Below are 22830 nucleotides of genomic sequence, written 5' to 3' on the forward strand. Positions count from 1 at the left end.
AGCACACCCCGGGCTCTGCCAATGGTTAGATAATGGATGGCAATAGATGGGATTGGAAACGGAGATATTAACAGTGGTGACCCCAGAGCTCAGACGGCTTCTGATTCCAACTTCTCCGCAGCAGGGAAAGCAACCAAGTGATGGAGCCCTCAAACGGTGTCAGACCCCCATAACTCACTGACTTGATGATTGCAGGACCAGGGGTAACTGAAGGATTCGCCTGCCCCATGCGCCTTCCGGCATGGTGGACAGCAAAGGTTGGATCGGGGGTTTTTTTTGGAGAGGAAAAGGTGAGGTGCTATCCTGGTCTTCTCCTTGTCCAAACGAGGAGGAGAAGAGAACAAACAAGAGAAAGCGTGCGGGCATCCGTGTCTTAATGCTGTGTTGCAGGTTGATTCTGCCGACTGCCAGCAGTTCGATTCTCACCGGCTCAAGGTTGATTCAGCCTTCCGTCCTTCTGAGGTTAGTAAAATGAGGACTTAGGTTGTTGGGGGGGGGGGCAACAGGCTGACTCTCTAAACACTTAGAGAGGGCTGTAAAGCACTGTGAAGCAGTAGATAAGTCTATTGCTTTCTATCTATCTATCTATCTATCTATCTATCTATCTTACAGTATCTATCTTACAGTATCTATCTATGTCTATATCTATCTATCTATCTATCTATCTATCTATCTATCTATCTACAATATATCTATCATCTCTCTTACAGTTATCATCTATCTATCTGCAATATCTCTATCTCTCTATCTCTCTATCTTACAGTATCTATCTATCTATCTATCTATCTATCTATCTATCTATCTATCTATCTATCTATCTATCTATCTATCTGCAATATATCTCTATTATCTCTATTTATTTATCTATCTTACAGTATCTACAGTATCTGTCTGTCTGTCTGTCTAAGTGCTATTGCTAGCACCATTGTTGTCTTCTCTGATGCTTTTCCAACTCCCGGCCTTTGGATTTCCTGATGGTGTCTCATCCCAGGAGAAACTCCACCCACCCCCACCCACCCCAATCCCCTGTCCTTTGAAAAACAGCTTTGCTGAATCCCTGCCTCCTTTAATAACAAAGAGGCGATAGAAAAGCTTTCCGGAGAACAACCTGAAAAACAGAGGGAAATAAAAGCCTTCTGATTCAATTGAGGCGATGCTCCCAGCTAGCAAAAGCCTTGCACAGGTTGATGGAGTGGACAGCCTGCGCCACGGATGCCCTCGCTCTTTCTCTTGTTTGTTCTCTTCTCCTGCTTGTTTGGACAAGGGGCAGACAAGGATAGAAGCTCACCTTTCCCTCTCCGAAAATGATCCAGTCTTGCTGCCCACCAGGCCGGAAGGCACACCGTGGACGTGAGCAAAATCCTCAAATAACTTCACCTCAATCTGTCTCAAGCAAAAGGCATTTTAACAGCCCTGAGGGGACCTGAGGCCTCGTTTCATCTGCAATGGGTCCAGCCCTTCTTTAGCTGCAGAGTGGAGAGACCTCCCCAGGTGCCCGATTTCAAACATATCAGAATCTCCTTGCTGCTCATCAACCAAACAAGACGATTGATGTGCTCGAAATCTCTTTTGCAATTTCTTTCAACCGCCGCTGCTCTCAAACGGATGTGTGTGTGGTGGGGGGGGAAAGAAAATAATAACAATTTTTGTGGTTGTTGCTGTTTTGTTTTTTTCCTTGGTTGCTTCTCTTTCTCCCTCTCAACCTTGGAAAAGTTTCATTAGCAACATGGGAGGAATTAATTTGGGTCACACTTGAACGCCGCCGGGCTGAAATGCGTGTTTTTGGACCGATGCGCAGGAACATAATTACGCTTCTCAATTTATAGAATTAATATCGGATAGAAACAAATGCAGTTCTGTGATGTTTTTCCCCCCAGAATGGCTGGATGAGATGAGAAGGAGGAGGAGGAGGAGGAGGAGGAGGAGGAGGAGGAGGAGGAGGAGGAGGAGGAGAACAATGATGGTGATGCAGGAAGGAAAAATCGATTAAAAATGACTATCCGCACGAAAACAATGGATGAAGCATACTCGGGTTTTGCAGAAACCAAGCACGAGGGGCAGCATTGCAAACGTAAGGCGTAAGTCTGCAGAAACATGTACCCGATTGCATCAAAATCGAATTAAGTGTGAGAGTAATGAGCAAGTGGGCCCCTGGAATTCAGCCAGCTGCCCAGTTTCACAGCCAACAAGGAAATAGAGAATAATAGAGTTGGAAGGGACCATGGAGGTCTTCTAGTCCAACCCCCTTCTCAAGCAGAAGACCGGGCCTACAGCGTTCTGTACAAGTGGAATAATAACAGAATAACAGAGTTCCAATCCACCCCCACCCGCTGCACGATCAGGAGAGTCTATACCATTTCAGACAAGTAACTGTCCAGTCCCTTCTTGAAACTTTCTAAGTGATGGAGCACCCACAACTTTTGGAGGCAAGTCGTTCCACACATTGGCTGTTCTCACCCTTAGGATTTTTCTCCTTAATTCTAGGTTGCCTCTCTCCGTGGTGAGGAGAGTAAGTAGTTATTTAAACTCTTCTTGAAAACCTCCAGGGATGGAGGCCCCCACGACCTCTGAGGAAAAATCATCATTGGTAGGTGGCTCTACTTTCTCCGCTTTAAAATCAAGGACTCCCTTTTGCGTGAAATATAATCCGTCATCAAATATAATAATCAATCGAATATAATCAAGGAGAGAAGCCAGCTAGAACTAAGGAGAAATTTCCTAACGGTGAGAGGAGTCAAATCGCTGGAACGGCTTGCCTTTGGAAGTTGTGGGTGCTCCATTGCTGGATGTTTTCCAGAAGACATCAAGCAACGATTTGTCTGAAATGGTAGAGACTCTTTTGCTCTTTTGCCAGGGAGTTGGACTAGATGACCTCCATCGCCCCTTCCAACCCTGCTATTCCATTTTTCTATATTCTAATCATTATAGGCATTTTGCTCACCTTTGGGCAAGGTTAACATCTGCCACCATCCCCAGCTGGGGGAAAAAAAAGCTCGAATCTAGCATACAGGGAAAATGGGAATAATCTTTCATTCATTTTTCGTCTCTTGTTCTCCAGCTCTTGAAAAACAGGTGATTTTGTTCGCACTGATTTTGCTTGTTTCTCTCCAATTCTTAATAGCCCATCTCCTGTGCTTTTTGGCTCCCACCCCCCCAATAAAAAAAATAATCCACTTTAATCCATTGTTCCATGTTGTTGGTTTTTCTCCTGCTTCCGGTGCCAAACGGGGCCGTGATAAGTCTCATTATGGAATCTCTTGTTTATGAGGTCAGTAGTAAGCACCTTTCTACAAGCAACACTTTTGTTTGGTGGTGAATTGGCATTTAGAATTCATTGGAAGAAGAAGTAAAATAAATATATAAATCTCCCTTTCGAAAGGCAGCAGCTGTTCCTCACAGAACAGAGAAAAGCCTCCGTGAATCAAGTCATTGCTTAAAAGTTGCGTCGGAGGGTTGGTGTGGCTTCAAAAGTGACATGCGAATGCAAACGATAAAGCCTCAAGGTTTTCAGTACTTGTGTGTGTTCTTCAGATCTTATTGAATGTAGCCTAGAGAATATTGTCACAAATGTTCACTATTACACTGTGAAGGTCTCCTTATGTTCTATTTTGTGTGTGTGTGTGTGTGTGTGTGTGTGTGTGTGTGTGTGTGTGAACACACAAATGGCTGCAAGAACGTAGATAAAACGTAGATATAACATATAACTTAGATAGAACATCATCAGAGATGGAAGGGACCTTGGAGGTCTTCTAGTCCAACCCACCATTTCAGACAAGTGACTATCCAGTCTCTTCTGAAAAGCCTCCAGTGATGGAGCACGCACAACGTCTGGAGGTAAGCCGTTCCAAAGGTTGGCTGTTCCCAACGTTAGGAATCTTCTCCTCAATTCTAGGTTGCCTCTCTCCTTGATTAGGAGAGTAAATAGTTATTTAAACTGTCCTCGAAAACTCCAGTGATGAAGCACCCACAACTTCTGGAGGCAAGCCGTTCATCTGGTTAGGAAATTTCTCCTGAATTCCAGGTTGCTTCTCTCCTTGGTTAGTTTCCATCCATTCCTTCTCGTCTTGCCCTCTGGTCCTTTGGAAAAATAAGTTGACCCTCTCTTCTTTGTGGTAATCTCTCAAATACTGGAACACCGCCTTTGTTGTTCTAGTCTCACGCTCCAATCTGCTTTGGTGGTTTTTCTGTTCATGGGTCTTCTGCAGGAGGAATGGGTTGGGCTGACAAAAATAGTCCCCAGGTGTTTTGGTTTTTTTTTTGGTCCGTGGAGCCTCAAGAGGTGTAGAGGTCTCTCTTTGGATGCCAAGCACTCCTCCCTTTGAACAGGTTCCTGTAACGGATAGATGTCACTCGTGGGTTGGGATGTTCCTCCCCTTAACCTGAGCACATGTGAGTGAAAACCATCAAGACACGTCCGTTTGGCTGCCTCATTTGATGTTGCTTTCTTTTTAAGGGATAACACAACAACATAATGGGACGCGGTGGCTCAGTGGGTTAGGACGCTGAGCCTGTCGATCAGAAGGTCGGCAGTTTGGCGGGTCGAATCCCGAGTGCCGCGTAACAGAGCGAGCGCCTGTTACTCATCCCAGCTTCTGCCAACCTAGCAGTTCGAAAGCACGTCAAAACGCAAGTAGAAAAATAGGGACCACTCCGGTGGGAAGGGAACAGCGTTCCGTGCGCCTTTGGCGTCTAGTCATGCCGGCCACATGACCACGGAGACGTCCTCGGACAAGCGCTGGCTCTTCGGCTTTGAGACGGAGATGAGCACCGGCCCCTAGAGTCGGAAACGACTAGCACGCATGTGCGGGGGAACCTTTACCTTTACCTTTTTACAACAACATAGAACGAGCTGGTTGGCTCAATTATCTTCCTGTTTGGGAAGCATGATAGAGACACCATTGCCACCCCCACCTTATTATTATGGAAGGTTGTCTGAAGTCTCAAATATGGAATGAATCTCGGAGGTTGATCCAGAGAACCATCCAACCTTGGCTTTCCCCCCCCCCCACAGCAGATGGGCGGACTGAAAGAGGGGATCATGCTTTAAAGCACTTACGGAATTTTCCTAGGAATTCCAGGGCTTCATTGTTTAAAAAGCCTTTTAAGATCTGATTATTATTTTTTTGTGGCAGTCGTTTCTTTTTTTAAAAAAAAAAATAACTTTTTGAGCCCATGGCAAGAACCGTCTTCGTTCTCTTTCTTTGTAAATGCAGAAACTTAAATGGTTTTGAAAGATTCTTTTTTGTGAGCATTGCTTCTAAAGAAACAGCTTAAAAGTCCTTAAATTAATAAAAACAAAATAAAATAAGGGATCATTCAGGAGGTTTATCAGTCGTATAATCAGCCAATAAGCCTTTTCATTTGATGGGGGGTCTTAGTATGTATCGTTTTTCTTTTCTTAAAAAAAATATTCAAATTCTTTTCATTTCCTTTTGGAACAGAGGTATTTTAAACCCTTTTCCCTATCTAAATGTTTTCACATCTTAGTCTCTCCTTCTCTTTTTTTTTTCATTCCGGCTCTTTCTAGAAGCAGTGCTTTTGCATTTTTCTTCTTTTTTTAAAAAAAAAAAAGCTCCACGGTGATGAATTACATGTAATTTTATTGGACTTTTTCGTGATGGTGAAATAATTCATTTCTATTTCATTTTAAGTCTTTGGAAAAGGGTTTATGCCGTGAGTCATTCCATATTTTTTTTATAAGTCCTTTACGGAGGGAGGGGGGAAAATCTCTCTTGTTTTTTTTTTTTTTTTGGAATAAAAACAGTGGGGAAGAGAAAAAGGCCACCGGAATATCACAGTCTAAAAAGTGCACGAAGGGAATGAAGAAACAGATGGCGAGAGAAGGACAATGTAAGGGAAATGGATATGGGGAAGAATCGAGCAAAGAACAGATGAACCATTCATAATCCAGAAGATCATTCATGATTTACCAGATAGCCATCTGGGCTCAGAAACTATACAGGCCCAAACTCACCAAGGAGAGATGCAACTTAGAACTAAGGAGAAATTTCACGGCAGTGAGAAAAATCGATCAGTGGAACGACTCGCCTTCGGAAGTTGTGGGTGGGCCTCCCCCCCACTGGAGGTTTTCCAGAAGAGACGGGACAACCCTTTGTCTGAAATTGTATGTGGTCTCCTGCTTGAGCAGGGGGTTAGACTAGAAGACCTTCCAGGTCCCTTCCAACTCGGATGACGTTCTGTGCTCTATGTTTTGTTAGTTAACCACCCAAAGACGCTGGGAATCAGGCAGCGTACAAATTTAATAAATTATGATTAGGGTTGTTTGTACAAGTCAACCCAATGTTTAGACTGGATTTGCCAGTTTGGCCCATCTATCCCAGGGGTGTCAAACTGCTGGCCCGCGGGCCAGAAGCGTCATAGAGAAACCGCGCCAAGCCCATTACCCGCAATGGGGAAAAAAGTCACGCTATGTCACGAGACGTCACGTGACGTTGCGAGTTTGACACCCCTGATCTATCCGGTCCTTCTCAAAGACCTCGGACAGGCAGATGTTGTTCCTTGATGATGTTCAAGGTCTGGTTGCAGGATGTAAGCCATTCTAAGTAAAACTGCCTTTTGCAATTGACTTATAGGGATGTTGATGGAAGTCCAAATATTGTGGCTCCATCGCATGCTCAGCCAGATGCTTAGACCTGGGACAGGCAAATGTTGATTGATGGAGGAGAGAGAGGAGGGGAAGACACAGAGAAAGAGAGAGGAGAGAAAGAGACAAAGAGAGGAGAGAGAGAGAGAGAGAGAGAGAGAGAGAGAGAGAGAGAGAGAGAGAGAGAGAGACAGGAGAGAAAAAGGGAGAGACAGGAGAGAGAGATGGGGAGAGAGAGAGAGAAGATAGAGGGAGGAAAGACGAGAGAAAGAGAGAGGGAGGAGAGAGAGAAAGCAGAGAGGAGAGAAAGAAAGAGACGAGAGAGACAGAGACAGAGAGGAGAGAGTAAGAGACAGAGGAGAGAGATGAAAGAGAGAGAGAGGGGAGAGAGAGAGGAGAGAAAAAGGGAGAGACAGAGGAGAGAGACGAGAGAGAGAGAGAGAGAGAGAAGATAGAGGGAGGAGAGAAAGACAAGAGAAAGAGACAGGGAGGAGAGAGAGAAAGAGAGAAGAGAGAAAGAAAAAGACGAGAGAGAGAGAGACAGAGAGGAGAGAGTGAGAGACAGAGGAGAGAGATGAAAGAGACAGAGTGAGAGAGGAGAGAGAGAGGAGAAAAAAAGGGAGAGACAGAGGAGAGAGAGAGAGAGAGAGAGAGGAGAGAAAGAGACAGAGGGAGGAGAGAGAGAAAGCAGAGAAGAGAGAAAGAAAGAGACGAGAGAGAGAGAGAGAGAGAGAGAGAGAGAGAGACAGAGAGACAGACAGAGACAGAGAGAGCAGAGAGACAGAGAGAGACCCATAAATACATTTACATTGGGAGGGGTAATTAGGCAGCCCTGGCTAAGCAGCATGAAGCAAGCCTTCAAGGAGATTATCCGCCTTTGCATACAATTAACCCTTCTTTTAAGGAAAGCCATTCTTTTGATGTGTCCCTAACGCATTTGGCAGAGGAAGGCATTTTAGCTTAATCTGGAGATCTTTTTTTTGTTTGTTTAATGGTTGGAGAGTGGCTGCTTTTCCTCTCTAATTAAAATAGTTAAATAATTAAAATTTAAATTTTGAAAAAGCCGGGGCTCTGCTTTGGTTCATGAGCAGCAGAGAGCACGCACGAAAATGTAGAAAGTCTGTTGTGGTCTGTTCTTTTGGGACCCGAGAGATGAGAGACAAAGCTTGCCCTGTTGAATTTCAGCCGTGCGCATCTTGGCAAGGGCCTGGGATGTAAGGAGGGCATCCGGTGGGGTGGAGTGGGGTGGAAAAGGGCAGAAAAAAGTGGGCGGGTCAGGAGAGGAGACCAAAAAAGGAGAAGATTTGTAGCTCCGGGTTGAAATGAAGGGTGCCTTCTGAGTTTGGGGGTTTTCTCACAGACGTTTCATGACCCAAACTAGGTAACATCATCAGTGCTAGAAGGGAGTTTGTGGAATGATGGAGGAGGAGGAGGAGGAGGAAGACTGTGAGGTCCTTGGTGCCCTCTGAGTTTGGGGGTTTTCTTGCAGACGGTTCATGACCCAAACTAGGTAACATCATCAGTGCTAGAAGGGAGTGGGGTTTGTTGAGAGGAGGAGGAGGAGGAGGAGGAGGAGGAGGAGGAGGAGGAGGAGGAGCTGTGGGGTCCTTGGTGCCCTCTGAGCTTGGTGGTTTTCTTGCAGGCGTTTCGTGACCCAAACTAGGTAACATCATCAGTGCTAGAAGGGAGTTTGTGGAATGATGGAGGAGCAGGAGGAGGAGCAGGAGGAGGAGGAGAAGGAGGAAGACTGTGGGGTCCTTGGTGCCCTCTGAGTTTGGGGGTTTTCTTGCAGACGTTTCATGACCCAAACTAGGTAACATCATCAGTGCTAGAAGGGAGTGGGGTTTGTTGAGAGGAGGAGGAGGAGGAGGAGGAGGAGCTGTGGGGTCCTTGGTGCCCTCTGAGCTTGGTGGTTTTCTTGCAGACGTTTCATGACCCAAACTAGGTAACATCATGAGTGCTAGAAGGGAGTGGGGTTTGTTGAGAGGAGGAGGAGGAGGAGGAGGAGGAGGAGGAGGAGCTGTGGGGTCCTTGGTGCCCTCTGAGCTTGGGGGTTTTCTTGCAGGCGTTTCGTGACCCAAACTAGGTAACATCATCAGTGCTAGAAGGGAGGGGGGTTTGTGGAGAGGAGGAGGAGGAGGAGGAGGAGGAGGAGGAGGAGCTGTGGGGTCCTTGGTGCCCTCTGAGCTTGGTGGTTTTCTTGCAGGCGTTTCGTGACCCAAACTAGGTAACAGCCTCAGTTCTCTGCTCAAGGAGAGGAGAAACCACATCCTGCTCTCAAGTAGCATCCTGGCTGAAGTTGGCCGGACTGCACCTTCACCTCTGCCCAGCCCGAACTGTATCAACCCGTCTCTTGGCAACCGGGAGGCGCGTCACTTCCTGAGCAGCTTTCTGCCAAGAGGTTGGTCCCTCCAGCCTGGCGGCTCCGCAGAGCGAAGGGGCGCTCAACAGTTGGAGAAAAGTCTCGGGCCGGGAAGAGCGAGGAGTCCCGTCGGCAGAAAGAGGCGATTTGGGCAAGCTCGGGCGAGGCGCCGGTGGTTCTCCGGACTGTTTGAAGAGGGTGTGTGTGTGTGTGTGTGTGTGGAAACAGGCAGGGCGAACCTTTGCACAACAGCCGGTTAGGAGACCTGGAGTTGTGCGCCAAGCAGGAGGCGTCGGGCAGTTGGGAGCTTGGAGATGGAGGCGCTCCGCGGAAGGCAGAGAGGCGGCTCAGCCATGGATCCCATCCTCCACGCCTGCCTGAGCCACCCCCAGCTCTGAACTCTCTCTCTCTCCCCCCCCTTCCGTCCTCCCTCCCCCTCCCTCCTTCTCCCTCCCTCTTTCTCTCTCCCTCCCTTCCGCCCTCTCTCTCCGTCCCTCCCCCCTCTTTCTCTCTCTCTCTCTCTCCCCTCTCCTTTTTCCTCTCTCTCTCTCTCTCTTCACCCCTCTCTCTCTCCCTCTCTCTCTCTTCCGCCCTCCTTCCCCCTCTCCTCCTTTCTCTCTTTCTCTCTCCCTCTCTCTTCTTTTTTCTCCCTCCCTCCCTCCCTCCCTCCCTTTCTCTCTTCCCCTCCTCTTCTTGCAAAGGGCAAGCCAAGACTTTCGCCGCCGCAGGGGAAGAAGCGACGCCGGCCAGGCGCCAGATCGCCTACGCCTTTCTCCGGAGCGCTCCTGTCCCTCCGCCAACCTATCCCGGGGGTCTCCTTTCGCTTCTCCGGCTGCTTCGCTTCCCCCAATGGCTCCCGTGCCCTTCCGGCTAAGGGGGGCGAGGAGGAGGGAGCCCCCCGAGTGAGCGGCCCGCCGTCCGGCTGCCTTCCGATGCCCAGCTCCCCAGCGGCCGCCCAGGATCCGTCTCTCTCTCCCTCTCTCTGTCCGGAGGCGATGAGCGCAGACTTGGACCGTCTGTCGGTGGGTTCGCGCGCCTCCAGCGCCTCTTCCTCGTCTTCCTTCGACGGAGCGGGCAAGGGGGCCGCGGGACAGGCCGGGTTCAGGAGCGGGGGACCCGGACCCGGCATCCGGCTACTGTCGGCCAACGTGCGGAAGCTTCACGGGGCGCTCAACCAGCTGCTGAGCGAAGGCGAGCGCGAGCAGTTCATCCACTGCCTGAACGTCTATCACTGCCGGCGGAATGTCTACGACTTGGTGCAGACGCTCAAAGTCCTGCTGGACGGTCCGGAGAAGAGGCAGCTGCTGCCTATGCTCCGCCTGGTCATCCCTCGCTCGGACCAGCTCCTCTTCGACCAGTACACCTCGGAGGGACTTTACTTAAAGGCGGGCTTCTTGCCCAGCGCTGGGCCAGGAGGGTACGAGGGCGCCGGGTCTTCCCGCCTCCTCCCTTCGCCCGGCGCTGCCTCCTCCTCCTCTTCCTCCTCCTCCTCCTCCCGCTTTCCCTCTCCCATCCCGGCTGCCCGTTTGTGGCCTCCCTCTTTGGCCTCCGGCAGGCTCCGGCGAGACTTCAGCACCACCGCGGACGGGACAGCTCCCGCGGAGCCTGCCGCTGGCTTGGAGGACCTTCCAGCAGAGGTCAGGCAGGTGACCTTCAAAAGGCAAAAAGCCCAAGAAGGCTTGGGCTTCAGCATCCGAGGAGGCTCCGAGCACGGCGTTGGCATCTACGTCTCCCTGGTGGAGCCGGGCTCCTTGGCCGACAAAGAAGGCCTTCGGGTGGGAGACCGGATCCTGAAGGTCAACGACAAGCCGCTGGACAAGGTGACCCATGCGGATGCTGTCAAGGTGAGGAGGGGGCCCAGCCCGAAGCCGCCGACATCAACCTCCCCCTGTGCCGATGCTTGTCAATCCGACTTGCCATGTTTTGTTGTTGGCCTTGGTTCTAAGTATTGTTTTTCTCCTTCTCTTAACCGAAGCAGAGTGGCAGAGAAAACGTAGTGGTTAAGACTAAGGAGAGCTTGGCCAAAATTTATCCCATTCCAGGTCCCAGAAACCTCCAGAATGAGAGGAGATGGCCGACAAGTACGGAATGGGCCAAACCTCCCAAGGTGTTAGATCTGCTTTCTCCAACAAAGGGTCCACCAAGGAAAGAATCCTTGGTGCTCTCTGAGCTTGGTTCTTTCCTTGCAGATGTTTCATTTCCCAAACTAGGAAACATACTCAGTTGCTAGCCCTGAGATGTTCCCTACTTTGGGTGATGAAAGGTCTGCAAGAAAGCAACCAAGCTCAAAGATCACCAAGGACCCCTCATTTCAACCCTGAGCTACAAAGATTCTCGCAAGCGAGTTAGGTTTAACTGGATGTCTCTAAGCATTGGCTAGAAGTGGACTTAGTTGACTAAGCATTGGCTAAGAATCATGGTGTCCTGTTTGGAAGTTGGCTTGCCTGAGAGAATTCAGTGTTAGGAACCTGAATGAAAGATCTATTTTTCCAGGGAGATATTGAAGCTAACTTAAGGGCAGGCAGAACACTGAGGCTAGCTTGATTTTCTTGGATTTTGGGACGTAAATTTGAGCAGTGTGCTGGGGTTTTTTAGGGCACTTTCCTCAATGGAAAAGTTTGATGTCTCTATCAGATGTGACTCAGGAACAAATCTAAAATTGTGTTGGTCAGTGGTCTGGGTGAAACTCAGACTATTAGCAACTGTTGTACCCAATGAGAATAGCACAGGTAAGTTTAATTTAATCTTTAAAAAAAAACGCTGGCAAGCTTAGGTTTGGGGGAAGATGGGGAGAGCGGAAAGATAAGATGTAAAAAGAGGCTGAAGGCAAACCACCTTGCCCACCCGTTAAGATCTTTTCACACGTTATGTGGAGCTTAGATTTACCGACCAAGAAAACTGCAGAGTCAGTTTTCATTTCTGCAGTTCGTAGATGTGTTCCAGCAAATGCTTCTTCACACTTCTTCGGATTTGCATTTTTGCATGTTGCCGGGGACTGCAAACATGTCTTCAAAGTTACACCTCAGGGTGCATTCGAAACACCTTTTTATAAAGGCCATGTTAATCCAGCATCCTTGACATGGTGAACAAATGCATCCTTTTCTGGGTGCTCAAATACAACGTGACAGAATCCCTAGGGATTCTTGCAAAACTAGCACAAACTTAGAATAACTTTATTCTCACTTTAAACGTACACTACTAATCGGCATACATTAAAATGAAATGTCATTGCCTGCAGCTCTCAAAAGGGTCACCAGCTCCAATGTACACTGTTTCCCTATGTACACATATAAAAATGTACTGGGCATGATTTAATGATGAGTAAGAACACATGTAATAAAATTAATTTTAAAAGGATTATTAAAAAGATCTAAAAAGTATTTATCTGATTTACATTTCTGATGAATCCCCAGTGATGCTGCCCAGAATCTAGCCACCTGTGCTGTAATCACAGCCTGTTAACCCTTAAAAAACAGCCCCTGGAGATAAGATAGATAGGCTTAAGATACAAAAGATAGGCTTAAGATACAGGAGGATCTGGACAGACTCGAACACTGGGCACTATCTAACAAAATGAAATTCAATGGTGAAAAAGTAAGGTTCTACATTTAGGCAGGAAAAATCAAATGCACAGGTATAGTATAGGTGGTACCTTGCTCGATAGTAGTAACTGTGAGAGGGATCTCGGAGTCCTAGTGGACAATCACTTAAATATGAGCCAGCAGTGTGCTGCAGCTGCCAAAAAAGCCAACACAGTGCTAGGCTGCATTAACAGAGGGATAGAATCAAGATCATGTGAAGTACTAATACCACTTTACAATGCCTTGGTAAGGCCACACCTGGAATACGGCATCCAGTTTTGGTTACCACGATGTAAAAAAGATGTTGAGACTCTAGAAAGGGTACAGAGAAGAGCAACAAAGATGATTGGGGGACTGGAGGCTAAAACATATAGGGAACGGTTGCTGGAATTGGGGATGTCTAGTTTAATGAAGAGAAGGGCGAGGAGTGACAGGATAGCAGTGCTCCAGTATCTCAGGGGCTCCCCCAAAGAAGAGGAAGTCAAGCTATTATCCAAAGCACCCGAAAGCAGGACAAGAAGCAACGGATGGAAACTAGTCAAGGAGAGAAGCAACCTAGAACTAAGGAGAAACTTCCTGATGGTTAGAACAATTAACCAATGGAACAACCTGCCTCCAGAAGTGGTGAATGCTCCAACACTGGAGGTTTTTAAGAAGAGACTGGACAGCCATTTGTCTGAAATGGTATAGGATTTCCTGCCTTAGCAGGGGGTTGGACTAGATGACCTTCAAGGTCCCTTCCAACATCATTATTATTATTATTATTATTATTATTATTATTATTATTATTATTATTATTATTATTATTATTATTATTATTATTATTATTATTATTATTATTTAGTGTCAGAACAGCCAGGATACCTATAGATTATTGTGAGGATATAGTTTTTTGAATATTTCTATAGAAAGAGCATCGAAGGAGTACGTGTCCAATGGTGTCCACCTCTCCTCAGCCACAGGACCAGAGTCTTTCAGTCAATGGTATCTTTTTTATACTTGCCATGCAGGACGGCCGATGGAAGCGCATGGCACCATGAGAGCAAAAATGCTTTCCCGTGCTTTGCTGGCTCCAACTGGCTAAGATAACTGGCGGGAGTAAGCATCATATCTAAGAGAGTTTGAAGCCAGGAACAGCGGAGCTGTCCCTAAGTCTGCCTGCCTCGCAATGTCCTTTACCCTTTGTTGCAAGATCATACGCTATATAAATATGGCCAAAAAATAAATAAATATTGCATGTACCCACCTATATTCTATGACACAGAGGCACAACACAGTCTAGTACGGATGTATGCATGTCCACGGCGAGAAAAAGGAACACTGTGAGTTTGCCAGACGGATGGCATGGGGAACAAAGCTGTTACAGAATTGTGTAGTCTTGCTATAGATACTTTGAAACCTCCTCCCAGAGGGAAGCAACAGGAACAGACCGTAAACTGGTGTGTGTGTGGGGGGGGGATCTCTAACAATGCTCCGAGCTCTAAGCACATATAAACGCTTGTAAGCAGTATCCCAGATCACGGGAAACAAGCTTCTTATAATTTTCTCAGCTGTCCTCACCACTCTCTGTATGGACCTTCTGGTCAGTGGTGGGATTCAAATAGGTGATCAACCGGTTCTCTGTGTGGATGCCACTTCCGAAAGTCCATTCTGGGCCTGGGCAACAAAAAATTAGCTATCGGTTCTGCCGAACTAGTGCGAACCAGCTGAAAACCAGTACTGGGCCTTCCATCTGAGGCTCTGCTACCACCAAACCAGACAGGGGTGCTGCTGGTTCAGATGCTCTCAATTGTGCCTCCTTAAAAAGTGACCAGGACAGAAGGAGAAAAATGTGATCTCCTCGTTCGACGCAGGAAAGGCAGATGCTGGTTTGCACGCTTTCACTGAGGATATCGTGTGGAAAGACCAACTCACATTGTTAAGTTAGCACCCCCAGATACTTAATACCGTTGACCATTTCTGCAAGACTCCCCAAAATTACGACTAACCAAGTGTTCTGTGCATCTTCTAAGTCTCACCCTCCTAAGTTTTACTTTTCCCTTGAAATCTACTTGTCAGTCTAGGAAAATAGCCTGAAGCCCAGAGAGCAGATCTCAATGAAAGATTATTAAATTTTCCTTCCGAAAAAGGGCAACCAAGGGACTTTTTCACCCCATTACAACTAAGCAAACCAGGCGTGGTGAGGAACATACATGTATAGGGGTGTGTGTGTGTGTGTGTGTGTGTGTGTGTGTGGCAGAGAGAATCCAGTATTTATTTATTTATTTATTTTAATTCCATTTATATCCCGCCCTTCTCCGAAGACTCAGGGCGGCTTACAAGCTTAGCAGTAGCCTTCATTCTATGTATATGCCTGCTTATTAGGGCTTTCACACACACACACCCCAAGCGGCATTATTACAAAGTCAGCTTATTGCCCCCAACAATCTGGGTCCTCATTTTACCTACCTGGGAAGGATGGAAGGCTGAGTCAACCTTGAGCCTGGTGGGACTCGAACCTGCACTAATTGCAGGCAGCTGGTGTTACTTAAGGAGGCATTAGCCCACTGCTCCACCAAGGCTCTTATGTTGTGTGAATCCGATCAATTTGGGCGGGTCGGTCAAACCCAGCCGACTTTAGTGGGTATGTCAAATTTTGGCCAAATGTAAAGCTTTGAGGAAGAAATGCAGAGCCCAACAAAAATCACAAAGTCATAGGCGTGAAAGGAACACCGAAGGTCTTCTAGTCCAACCCTCTGCCCACCTGCCACTCTTTGCTGGTAGAGAGGAAACAGTTAGTTCCACAGACACACTGTGTCCAGATCAAAACTGCAAGGAAGGAAAGGGGGGCAGAATCTACATTGAAAGAAATCAGAATTCTCCACTGTTGACCTGACTTTATAACACAGGTTTGTCCTCTATTTATGGCCACAGTCGAGCCCAAAATTTCTGTTGTTGAGTGAGACGTTGCTTAAGTGAGCCTTGCTCTATTTTTACAACCTTTCTTGCCTCAATTGTTAAGCGGATCACGGCAGTTGATAAGTTGGCAAGCCGTGACCGTGGGGAGACTGCAAGGGTCGTAAGTGTGAAAAACGGTCACGAGTCTCTTTTTTCAGTGCCTTTGTAACCTTGAACAGTCACTAAACAAGCCATTGTAAGTCGAGGAGCGTCCGTACCGTACCAACGTAGCTGGTTGCTCAAGCAAATTGCTTTCGAACGTGTGAAGCAAAGTGAACGGTTTCTTCCTCGGTAAGATGTAGAGAACTGATTGAAGTATTAATTCTGAGTGAGCCAAGCAATTTGGGTTATCTCAAGAGACAAAACAGGATGTTTACTAGGAAGAAAGCCGCCTTTTGCAGCAACGCTGGTATTAAAATCTCCTTCCCCAACAGCAAGAGAAAAAAAAAGGAAAAAAAAACACACAAGGAGTGATGGATTGCCGTGTGCGATGGAAAGACGCACGAACTCGTTTCTCAGGATAATATTGAGCAATTTGTTCTCACATTTCCAGGCCCAACTTCGCTGGGTGCTAACCTAGCCCTAATTACATTTGCTTTTTTCCCCCCCCCTCCGTAGTGTGGGATTTTTGCCAATTAACGTTTATGTGAAATATTTGGCAAGCCCGATCGGCAAATCGCAGAGCATATGTTCTTTCATCCAGTTCTTGCTAAGTAATTAAATCGGCTCGGGGACTATTTTTTTAATTTTTTTTAATTTTCTTTCTTTTTCTTTCTTTCTTTATTTTTTTTGGAGGGAGGGAGAAATTGTTATTAAAAATTTCCTGACCCTTCGTTCAAATTTCTCTGGCGTGCCAGACCTTTCTGAGATAGAACGAGGATTTCGGTACAGATGGTTCTGCGTCATCAAAAGTTTCTTGTCCTTGTTAATTGATGGAAAGTATAGATACCTTTGAACTGAGTTCAAATCCTGGTGGATTAGGAAGCATGTCCCCTAGTAGTTTTCTTTGCAACGAGTGAAATTGGTTTATCTTTTTGCCCCCCAGTATGTTCTCTCTTTTCCCCCCCTCTTACTTCTCAACTTGGCCCATAGCCAATAGATCTTTCTGGTGATCTCCAGTATTAATCGGGTCAATATCTGGTTTACAAGATCAAAGATTGTCTAAAATTGCCACTTACTGTAGCTAAGTCCCATCTCACATGAAGTTTGCAAATATTTCCTCCCTCCCTCCCTCCCTCCCTCCCTTCATTATTATTCCATTTCCTTCCTTCCTTCCCCCCCTTCCCCTTCCCCTTCCCATCTCCTTCCTTCCTTCCTTCCTTCCTTCCTTCCTTCCTTCCTTCCTTCATTTTTATTCCATTTCCTTCCTTCCTTCCTTCCTTCCCTCCCTCCCTCCCTTCATTTTTATTCCATCTCCTTCCTTCCTTCCTTCCTTCCTTCCTTCCTTCCCTCCCTCCCTCCCTTCCTTCATTTTTATTCCATCTCCTTCCTGCCTTCCCATTCCCATCTCCTTCCTTCCTTCCCTTCCCTCCCTCCCTCCTTCCCTCCCTTCATCTCTTTCTCCTCTCATCTCTCTCTCCTTCCTTCATGTCTTCCTTCCTTCTCTTTAATGTCAATCAATTGAACTGAAAAAGGTGATGATGAATTGGTTTCTTTTTATATCTTTTTAAAATACTATTTTCTGAAGAGAACCCTGATAGTTTATTTTTCAAAACCATAAAACAGAGTAAAATAATTGATCTATCTATCTATCTATCTATCTATCTATCTATCTATCTATCTATCTATCTATCTATCTATCCAGTGAGACATTATTGGAACATTCTACAGCTCCCAGTGGAAGAAACAGATGTAAATGTTAGAATAAGCTTCACAATTCAGAAATTGTCCTTGAAAAGAAGCCATAAAAGTCCTCAGTTTTAATCCAATTTATTCCCAGTCTTGTTAAAACAGTTGTATTAAAAAAAATTAAAAATGGACAGCTGCTTTAAAAAGGGAGATAATATATCATTAACGGTTTATAAAATTATGCAGCGCATTAAAGAGACAGTTTTCTCGCTGTTACAATGGCAGAACTTGAGAAGATGTTCAACAGAAGACTTAGAAGGGAGCCAAATATATCTTTCTTCAGATAAATTGGTGTAGTTGGGGGCCATTCCATCCAGCCTCTACTCCAAGGGTCTTCCAACTTGGCCCATTTATGACTTGTGGACTTCAACTCCCAGAATTCCTCAGCCAGCGTGCCTTAGCTGAGGAATTCTGGGAGTTGAAGCCCACAAGTCATAAAAGGGCCAAGTTGGAAGACCCTTGCTCTACTCCGTAGTTGAGTTCACATGTTAAAGGAACCCTTTACTTGGTTTGTTGGGTTTGGCATTTTGTGCAAGCCCAGCCTTTGTCGTTCGTAAACCATGAATTGTACTCCATCATGTTAAACCAACTCAGTCAATGGTGGCTTGTTGGAATAAACGCAGTTCACCACCCAGCCCCACTGATTGGCTCTTGACATCCCAATTCATATGGGATGATCTCATGAGGTTAAAGGCTGTCTTATTATGGGCTGCATAAATCATCTCTGTTGTACGCCAAATATTCGAAAGAGCTGCGCTATCTAGCTTCTTATTTAATCGGATTTCTTGAAGTCAATATCAAGCTAATTCTACTTCCGCTAAGTGTGGGGTTTTTTTGAAAGTCCTTTTTCTAATTTCCTTTTGCATCCAATAAGGCGCAAATAAGACTTTTCTTGCTCGCCGAGGTGGTGGCCAAAATTAATAAGCCCGGGTGATGCATCATTAGTTGGGATGAAGAATATCAGAATAACAGAGTCGGAAGGGACCTTGGAGGTCTTCTAGTCCAACCCCCTGCTCAAGCAGGAAACTATACCATTCTGGACAAATGGCTGTCCAGTCTCTTCTTGAAAATCTCCAGTGATGGAGCACCTACAACTTCTGGAGGCAGGTTATTTATTTATTTATTTATTGTTGTTCCACTGATTAATTGTTCTGTTTATATTTATCTATCTATCTTTCTATAAATGATCTATTATCTATATTCCCAGCAATGCATTTATTCTGCCGCTTTAAAAAAAAATCAACATCTTCCTCAAGGAGAGCTGGATTTATTAGCACTAATTATGCAAATTTACTACACCTCTATCAAGGGGATTCATTTGCATGCACAATTCTGCTTTCCTCTTAATGAAGATATCATGGTTCTTAAACGTCGGCTTTGATCAGTGTTGAACCTTGTTGGGTTTCCTGCCCTGATTTCCAACCCTCTGAAATTTCAACAAGCATTGCAACATACTTGAAGGCAGCCTTTGCAGATAGACTACACCAAATATAGCTTTTAAAAAAATAATAAAGCAAACATCCAACATGCTTAAGCACTTTGCTATAGAATATTGTCACTGCTGCATTCTGGACGTTGTGCACTGCAATTGAAGAGTTACTTAAAGGGTGCATATTTTCAAGGAGTCCATTCTCGTCTGTCTGTCTCTATCTGTCTCTCTCTCTCTCTGCCTGCCTGCCATCTATCTATCTGTCTGTCTGTCTAAATCCATCCATCCTTTCATCCATCCACCTCTCTACCCTGTCTGTCTGTCTGTCTATCTATCTATCTATCTATCTATCTATCTATCTATCTATCTATCTATCATCTATCTATCTATCTATCTTTTGTATTTATCTATAGTATCTATCTGTGTGTCTGTCTGTCTATCTATCATCCATTCATCCTTCTCTCTATCCATTCTCTATGTCTGTCTGCCTGCCTGCCTGTCTCTCTATCTGTCTGTCTGTTTGTATCTATCTGTCTATCTGTCTGTCTGTCTATCTATCTATCTATCTATCTATCTATCTATCTATCTATCTATCTATCCATCCATCCATCCATCCATCCATCCATCCATCCATCTATCTATCTATCTATCTATCTATCTATCTATCTATCTATCTATCTATCTATCTATCTATCTATCTATCATCTATCTGTCTGTCTGTCTGTCTGTCTGTCTGTCTGTCTGTCTGTCTGTCTGTCTATTGTATCTGTCTATTTATCTGTCATCCATCCATCCATCTCTCTACCCATTCTTTATGTCTGTCTGTCTGTCTGCTCTAATCTCCATGTTTAAGTGACAGGACCTTCTCCCATCCTTTGGAATAAGCTTCCCCCCTGCTGCTGGAGAGTCATTTGCTCAAGTCTTCCAGCCTAAATCTATGCCATTGCACGATTGCACGTGAGACTAGAATGCAAGATCTTTGCTACAGAGGGCTGCAGCGAGGAACTCTGCAGTGCTTGTTTTACCTGAGTTTCCTTGGCCGTGTTTTTCAAGTATCCAGATGCCCTAAAAAAAAAGAAATAGACCTGGGTGTTTAAACCTGAAAGCTTAACCAAAAACAGGCAGTTTGAGGGCTTGCCAAGATAGCTTTTCTACAAGATATACAGGCAGTTTCAAAAACCTTCCTCCCCAAATCAGCCGTTTGTTAAAAGGATGCTCCAGAAGTGGACAAACATGCTTACTAAATCAGGCCCAGGAGAAATACGGTCCAAGAATTATTATCCTACAGTCTCCATCTGCTATGTTTTCCCTCTCTGATACTTTCCCAATTGGTCGCATAGCACTGCAAAATCATCACATTTATTCTGTGCCTTCCAATTGGCTGGGATTAGCTACAGAACTACATCGAAGAACTGGCGTCAAGGAATATTATTGCCAAGGGGGAGGAAGGCCATGACGCAGCATCAAGGTGGATCAAGGACACTGACCCAAACCAGTTTTGGAGAACCATTCAGGCTTTTCTTTGAAAGAAGAAGAAGAAGAAGAAGAAGAAGAAGAAGAAGAAGAAGAAGAAGAAGAAAAATAATTGTTCTGGTCTTTGGTGCCCCTTGCTTAGAACTAATATATATATATATATATATATATATATATATATATATATATATATATATATATATATATATATATATATATATATATATATATATATATATATATATATATATATATATATATATATATATATATATATATATATATATATATATATATATATATATATATATATATATATATATATATATATATATATATATATGGGGTGCAGGAAAAGAGGACCTCGCTAAATCACTCTCAAACTGAGAAGGTTGCCTTCCCCAAGAATATTCAAATTGGGAAAAAGCGCCAGCCTAGCACTAGGAAGCTATCTCCATCTCTTAGGCAAATCTCCAGTGTCTCAAGAATTATTGGCATAAGAACAGGGTTGGCCTTGCATGAGCCTCCATTGTAAGATGAAGTCATTGGTCAAGATCTCATCATTGGGGAAAAAACAAACAAACACATCTCTATCCAACCTTGGTAGCTTTAAGATCCATGGACTTCAAATTTCACATTGGCTGTGGAATTCTGGGAGTTGCAGTCCACAAGTCTTGAAGTCTCCAAGGTTGGGCAGCTCTGATCCACAGGTTGGATGGAGACCTGAGGCTAAGTCACCTTTAGGTTTGGTTGACTTTGACTTAGTCGACATCTGTAACAAGGTGTGCTTTTCTCATCCACCAACCGTGTATTCTAGCCCCGGGGGGTGGGAAATTACTGCTACAAGGTATGAAAGTTGTATTTCACACCCGCTGAACCTGGAGAATCTGCTTACATATTCTGAACTCTGATTTAACTCTGCTCGCCAATCGATGTGATAAATGCCTCTTTTAATGGAAACAGCCAAAACAATTTTTTTTTTAAAAAAAAAGGGGGGGGGAGGCAGCCTCCGTGGTTCATTCTGACAGTGGGGTGGATAAACATCTTGAGGTCACCATTCCTCAGTCTCAAAAAAAAAAACCTATCCAGATTGCTTTGCTTTTCATCAGCAATAAAAATAAAGATGTACTTTTGCTTTTTACGGCTCATTTCCCCGTCACTTAAAACCTCACGACCGAACCTGCCTGGACAATGCTGCAAATTAAATCTGGAACTTTCTTTGAATGGAGTCTCTGCTCTGCAACCCAGTTAAACCCTTTGGCATTTTAAACAATGCTAAGAGTGACAGCTCAGGGGCATTTATTCAAGCAAATGAATCGAACAGCTGATTTTTTTTTCTTTTTCCTTTTTTTTTTTAAAAAGGGCCCTGCATGAGGTTATCCTTGAAAAAGTTCCCAGCAGTTGCAACTGAGCAAAATGTAACTGCTAAGCACTTAACCACCGGAGTGTACGGGGGATTATACGATGCCTGAATTGTAAAATCTTTTCCTGGTTGCCAGTTGCTTCTCAGGCTGAATTGAAGGTTTGCAATAGTGGCAAATTAGAGGACTAGGTGGTGACCTTTACAAGCCTGAAACTCTTTCAGAACTGATTCTCCACGGGACCTGCCTCCCTTATTATAGAGCTGGCTAGTTATTAAGAATAGCAGGAATTTGCTCTTCCAGTTCGGAGGTTCACCCCCAGAAATTTGAGGGACCGACCCAAATTATTCTCCAAAGGATCACCAGGCAAGGCAAGAAGCAAAGGATGGGAACTAATCAAGGAGAGAAGCAACCTGGAATTAAGGAGAAACTTCCTAACAGTGAGGACAATTAACCAGTGGAACAGCTTGCCTCCAGAAATTGTGGGCGCTCCATCGCTGGAGGTTTTTAAGAACAGACTGGAAAGTCACTTGTCTGAGATGGTGTAGGTTCTCCTGCTTGAGGGGAGGGGGGGCTGGACTAGAAGACCTCCAAGGTCCCTGCCAACTCTGTTATTCTGTTGTTATTATAAAATGGGCTTCTTCTGCTTTGGTCCCAAGCTATTAAAAGTCCCCTTTGGGAATTGCATTGCAGACTCTTTCTCTCCACGTTTCTAAAAGTGGAGCTCCTTGGCTAAGTATCGATTCTTAATTTTAGTCTCACTGACAAACCTTTTATATTCTGCCTTTGTCTGAAATGCTGCTGGCGGCCTCGAGCACCCATCAGAACAAAAAGACAGGGCATCGATCAGCTTGGATCAATCAACTAATGGCAAGGAAGGCGAATGAGTGGCGGGGGAGAGGGGTGACCACTTGAAGTACGTGGTGTAAACATCCCATCTATAATAGTATCCCAAGAATGAACCTCAAGAGACATCTTCCCAAAGGGAAGGCTTGAGTTCAAGCCAGATCGTTCTGTTAGAAGGGAATATTTATAGCTCAGGGTTGAACTGTGGGTTTCTGGGTGCTCTCTGAGCTTGGTTGATTTCTTGCAGACGTTTCATTATCCAACTAGGTAATGTCATCAGTGCTAGAAGGGGTTGAGGGTTACAGAGAGGAGGAGGAGGAGGAGGAGGAGGACTGTGGGGTCCTTGGTGCTAGGTGGTTTTCTTGCAGATGTTTCATTACCAACTAGGG

General features: G+C 45.3%; 1 protein-coding gene across 1 annotated transcript in view; it reads left to right on the forward strand.

Annotated features, from left to right (window-relative positions):
• Nucleotides 1-9961: 9961 nt before the first annotated feature.
• Nucleotides 9962-22830, forward strand: part of WHRN (whirlin) — a gene marked incomplete at its 5' end in the record, with an annotated part of 60702 nt that continues 47833 nt past the window's right edge. Inside the window, one exon of the mRNA XM_081339804.1 lies at nt 9962-10810. Coding sequence (XP_081195930.1) covers nt 9962-10810 — 849 coding nt within the window. The remainder of the gene's footprint in view (nt 10811-22830) is intronic.

This window comes from Vipera berus, assembly GCF_964194415.1.
Source record: "Vipera berus genome assembly, chromosome: 15".
NCBI classification, from domain to species: Eukaryota; Metazoa; Chordata; class Lepidosauria; order Squamata; family Viperidae; genus Vipera; species Vipera berus.